Genomic DNA, 5,975 nt, shown 5'->3' on the forward strand with positions numbered 1-5,975 from the left:
ACCGGCGCCCTGCTGGGGCTCGCCTACTGCCTACAGGCGCTGGTAAGGCGGCGGGCCGGGATGGGGCGGGCAGGCCGCGGGAGGCGGCCGAGGGCGCAGCCGAGGGTCCCCCTCGCCCTGACCGGGCAGCCGCTGGGCAGCGGGGTAAGGAGGCGGCCCGGGAGCCGGGGCTGTCGAGGGTCTAGGAGGGTTTCAAAATCGGACAGGGACAGAAGAGCAGTGCTCGCCCCATTACTTGACCCAGGGGGATTTGGGGGCTTTCTTCGCAGCCGCCCCCTGCAGCGCAGCAGCGCTCCTGTCGGAGCCGCCAGCCAGCTGCGGGTTTGCGCTGCTGCCTGCGCCCGTACCCCGGGGTGGCCGCTGGCATGGCTAGAAAAACAGCAACGAAGGTCTGGAACAAGCAGGTGATGAATCAGGCACTCACTTGTGTTTTGGGTAGCTCACATAGAGAGTTATGCCTGTGGAAAGAGGGACAGGAACAGGGAATGCTAACAGCTTTGGAGTATAAGTCTGGTGGTTTTTTACCCCAAACTTTATACAAGTAGTCATGTGTGGTTAACTGGTGAAATAAGAGTTTGTGAGCATTGCTGTTGGCTTAGGGCTTTTTGCTCCATGGGCAGGAATGTTGGACATGAATTTAAAAAGTTATCTCTGATACCGTGTAACATGCATGCCAAAATTGTGTCTGGCTACATATCAAACATGAAGGCAACGTATTTTAACAAAGCCATTAAAATAAAACCTCAAAATGATCAATGCCATCCCTTCTGATGCCAAGCAATACAAATTACATTCTGTATATCCCCAAGATCCTTTGATCAAGCTTAGTGTCAAGTATTTGTCCAATAAAAATTTAAGTATGCAGTAACACTTCTACTTGTTAAGCATGTGGATTAAAATAATACTAGTGATTGGTAGCTGGGTGGGATGGAGAAAGCTCCATTAGAAATTGACTGTGGATAAATCAAACCTAGAAATGTGAACATCTGAACTATTTAATGATTGACATAAAAGATTTACCTTAACAGTTAAGCAGGCGTGGTTAACTTGTGCTCTCCTTGAAGTCACACAGCGTGCTTGCAGTGAGGAACTGGTTATAAAACACTGAATCTTGACTCTTCTGTCAACAGAAACATGAATGAATGACTTCAGGAAAAGGATTATGCAAATATTGCAATGAATGTTCTTAACAAAACATTCCAGTATTTACTTCCTTTTGAATGATTTATGGTCACACGTGTATGTGTGTCACAGGTTTGGGGTATCTCAGATGGCCAGAAAAATACAAGGGAAAACCATGAACTTGTATTGTGTATATAACTTCTCTGCATTTTATCTGAACAGCAACACAGACGAAACACAAGTATTTCATATTTAAGCAGGGTAATAGATGAAAGCAGGGAAGACAATAAGAAGCAGAAAAACTAATGAAGTGTACATGCTCGTTCCTTACCCCTCCTAGGCAGGCTACAAGCCAACAGCTTGATACGCAGTACTCCAATCCAGACTATGTCCGAGAGACAAAAGCTGTGCTGTATTGCATAGGCATGTTTAGGGAACCAGCAGATCAAGACACTGTAGCTCCCTCAATTTGGTTCTTGGCATGTTCCCAGCTGCTGCCTCTCATTCTCCTCAACATTGGAGCTGTGCAGAGCCAATGTTGAAACCAGTATAACCCGGTGGCTCTCCTTCACTACCTGTCTCTAATACAGTCTCTTGACCGGACAGCAATATCATGGATCTGATTCTTCTAACTTAAGAGCTGATAGATCTATTAGCATAGATCAGTGGTTAAAGTTGTTAATTTCCCATACAGAACGGAACAAGGCTTGTAGTGGGTTTAGGGCTGTAATACTTCTGAAGTATTCCTAGGCATGAGCTACATACAATATTAAAGGTGTATACAGTATAGCTCAGTAGCAGTATTCTTTATTTTGGAATAATGTTACCCATTATGAAGTTGATAAATAGATACTAAGTTGTGCTTGTTCTCTTTCTGGTGTTTGCCTCATCTTCCTCACACCTTTGAAAGATAATTTTTTACTTAAATGCTGACCTGAAGGGATAAATATTATGTCCCCTGTGCTGGGACTATGTTTAAAAAAAACAAAAAACAAAAACCCCACAACACTCATAACCCCCTCAACCACTCAGAAGTAAAATATTCTGAGGATGTCTGACTGCTACTGAGAGAAAACATCAGTACTACAGTTACTGTCCAGTATTGAAGGACTGAAGGGGTTCTACAAGTATAGAGATTTTTCATTCAAGACTGTAACTACTTACTTCATTTATTGCAGAAATTTGGATTAAGGTCTCCAAAGTGATTGTGCTGGTAGAACAGCTTCCATTGGAAGGGTCTCCCAAGTTCTGATAAAGCCATGTTGTGCTGCAAGTGAGCCTCAAGTCCAGCAAATCTTAACACTTGTTTTTTGTGTGCTTAGGGTGAATATTTTGATCAGTCACATGTTGCTCTACCAAATGTTTCAAAGTTCTTCTTGCATCAAGCTCTGGAAGAGAGAAAAGCCGCAGAGGCTTTGATGAAGTATCAGCAAGAAAGAGGAGGCCATTACTGTTCTAAAACCATCCAGGTGGGTAGTAGACAACCAGCTTTCAAGCAGTTTCAATCTGCAGTAATTACTCTAAGTTCTTGCATTACATTGTTTGTACTTCAGATCTCTGCATTCATCCACTATTAGATTTCCAAATATAATTTTCCTGTCATATTAGTATGCATGGTTTTGTTCTTGATTGTGATGCCTAGAAACTGTCAGACATACAGTCCTAACTCTTACGTGGCTGCTGTCTAGCCCAAAAGAATATGGCCCCCTTTTATTTTCACTCAGCTGGAGACTGCTATTTCCAGTGTGCTGTAGTGGATTATGAGTCTCCTTAAATTGTGCTGAAACAGCCCACTCGTCTCCTTCACAAGTGAAACTAAATAGAAGCCTAGAAGCCATGAGCACCTAAGAGGGGTGGTAAGGGAGGAGGTAGGAGAAACCTCCAGCTTGGGGCAGTAGTTGATCTGCTCAAGACAGAATTTCAACTAGAGATCTGACTCAGGCTTGCACAGGTAGAAAGGAATAACTCGAAGTTATCAGGAGAAAAACCCCACCTTATTTGTTAAAGACCAAGGGGCTGATTCTCCTCTACCAAATTAGTATTTTCTAAATAGTTGATAAAGAATGCTCTTTGGCTTGTCATAGCAGTTGTTAAGCTGTAGAAAGTAAAAATAAAAAGAGCGTCTTGAAAAAAAATTTCTAAATATTCAGTCTGAATCAGGGAAGATCTTATAGCAGCCTTCCAGTATTTAAAGGGGGGCTCTTTTGCAGGGATTCTAGTGATAGGATGAGGGGTAATGGTTTTAAACTGAAGGAGGGTAGATTTGGATTAGATATTAGGATGAAATTCTTTGCTGTGAGGGTGGTGAGGCACTGGAACAGGTTGCCTAGAGAAGCTGTGGATGCCCCATCCCTGGAAGTGTTCAAGGCCAGGTTCGATGGGGCTTTGAGCAGCCTGGTCTAGTGGAAGGTGTCCCTGCCCATGGTGTGGGGGGGTTGGAAGTAGGTGATCTTTAAGGTCGCTTCCAACCCAAACCATTCTATGATTCTGTGATAGTGCTTTCTGGTGTAAGAATGCTCCTCAGGCATAGATGCTGCTATCTAAATCTCTGTTCTTTGAGGAAAAAAAAAAGTGCTTGGGTTCTTCCACTTCTGTAGATTTACAGCCATCTAACTCTGCAAAAAACAACAGATGCTCCAAACTAGGAGTTATTGCAAAATCCTAGCACACCTTGTTTAGAGTGCCAGGTAAGTTGCAGGAAACTATCAATGAACTCAGTAAGATGAGCTGGTTTCTGAATAAATGTCTTCTGAATAAATTCTGTCTTTGTTTTTAGAAACCAAACTGTGAGTATGCAGTCGGTCTGATGAAAGCCCTGGAAGTAACAATGGTACAGTGGAAAACTATGATACGATATTTTGAAGAGCTTTATGCCCTGAGTATTGAAAATGCAGACCCTCATAGCGCAAGCACTATCAAGAAACAATTTATCAGGCCCAAAATCCAGAAGATCAAGATGATGGGAGATCTGCTGACCAATGCTCGCAGGCTTGACTGTTCCCAAGATGGCAGAAATAGTCTTGGGGATTACTTTATGGACCGGTTGCAGAAAGAATTCAAAATGGGCATAGAACCAGAGTCTAGTCAGCACTGCAGCCCCTGCCCGCCGCTCCAGCAGTGTACAGGAGCTGCAGAGGGTCTGAAGCGACCCCAGAGAGAATCTTCCCAATACAGAAATGGGATAGGGCCAATATATGCAACTATACACTGCACTACCACACTGCCACAGTGTAATGATGGGACAGGGGCAAAAGTGAAGCAGGGCAGAGAGGGACTTTAATGCTGTGGCTGTTGCAGCTATGGGGCAGCTCCTAAGGCAGACCTGTACAGAGGGTGACCTCGAGACCAGAACTCAGGAGACATGATGCTGTTATCACTCCTCCTGCTTTATACCTTGTCCCCTTGTCCTCCGTTGAGCCACAGCTCAAAATCTAGCGCCTACCATTATTTTGTTTAAATGATAGCCAGGTTGCTAGTTACCTAGGTTGTTGGCATTAGTCACGCTTTTACCTGTGCAATTCCTAGAAGCCAAAAGCTCTTAAGCCTCTTTTCTGTCTTAAATGATTAATAGCATTAGTTAGTGCAAATTATTTTTTAACACATATATGTAACTTCTATTAAAAAACCCACAACTTTAGTACAAGGAAACTTCTACGTGGCAGAAAAATTCAAAGATTTAGTTTTATATTAGATATTTTATATTACTGATATTTTACATTACTAACAAGTATATCAACGTGAACTTTTTAAGAAGTCTTGTTTTAAAACAAAGTTTTCTTGTCTTATTTCTATCATAGTAGCAGTTTAAATAAGTAACCTAATTCATTTACTTATCACCCAGCTATTTCTAGTGGTATACTTCTCCAAGATGAAGGATGCAGACCTTTCCTCAACAGTGGGAATAAGACACTGTGCTGGTTTTCTCCACAGTTATTTGTCTAGTTGGCTTTTCTCATCCTCAGAAAGCAGATGAGAGATAAATTGGGCATTCTCATTAGATGTGATACTGACAGGTTCTAGTGTGCATTTTCCAAGTGCCACTGAAGACGCTAGCTGTCCAGACCTAACCTAGGATGGTTGCCTTAATTACCATACAGACCTCTATTTCAGGTAGCTAAATTATGGTATACTTTGTGTCCTGGTTTTGGCTGGGATAGAGTTAATTTTCTTTCTAGTAGCTGGTATAGTGCTGTGTTTTGGATTTAGGATGAGAATAACGTGGATAACACAGATGTTTTTGTTACTGCTGAGCAGCACTTGCACAGAGTCAAGGCCTTTTCTGCTTCTCACCCCACCCAGGCTGGGGGTGCACAAGAGGTCCCATGGCTGGGACAGCTGATGCCAATTGACCCAAGTAATATTCTATACTACGTGATGTCATGCTAAGTATATAAACTAAGGGAAAAGCTGGCTGGGTGGTGAGCAATTGCATTGTGCATCATTTATTTTGCATATTTTTATCATTATTATTTTTCCTTTCTTTTCTGTCCTATTAAATTGTCTTTATCTCAACTCACGAGTTTTACTTTTTTTTAATTATTCTCTTCCCCCATCCTGCTGCAGGGGAGTGAGAGAACGGCTGTGTGGGGTTTAGCTGCCTGCCAAGTTAAATCATAATACGGTACTACTGCTATTTCTTGTATTCCCTGTCTTGCTCTTCAGTAGAGGAATAAAATCTAGTGAAAATGCATTTAACTAGAATTGCATCATAAAGAGTGGCTACTCATTAGTTTTGCATTTCAATTAGGGTGGTGTTCAATTTGGGGGGCTATTAGCACCAACGTATGTTGGCCTTTACTTAACCAGCCTGGTTAAAGTTCAGAGGTGGCCAAGTTCCTTCCATTCATCTCCTA

The 5,975-nt window shown here is 42.5% G+C and overlaps 1 protein-coding gene across 1 annotated transcript; it reads left to right on the forward strand.

The window, feature by feature from the left end:
* On the forward strand, nucleotides 1–5,319 carry LOC104123202 (ferritin light chain; the record flags this gene model as incomplete). Its single annotated transcript, XM_009635429.2, has 3 exons — nucleotides 1–42; nucleotides 2,445–2,591; nucleotides 3,899–5,319. Coding segments are annotated over 3 exons (693 nt in total), but the record flags the coding sequence as incomplete, so codon positions are not given.
* Between the last annotated feature and the right edge of the window lie 656 nt (nucleotides 5,320–5,975).

This window comes from Egretta garzetta, unplaced genomic scaffold, assembly GCF_000687185.1.
Source record: "Egretta garzetta isolate BGI_Z169 unplaced genomic scaffold, ASM68718v1 scaffold133, whole genome shotgun sequence".
Lineage (NCBI taxonomy): Eukaryota > Metazoa > Chordata > Aves > Pelecaniformes > Ardeidae > Egretta > Egretta garzetta.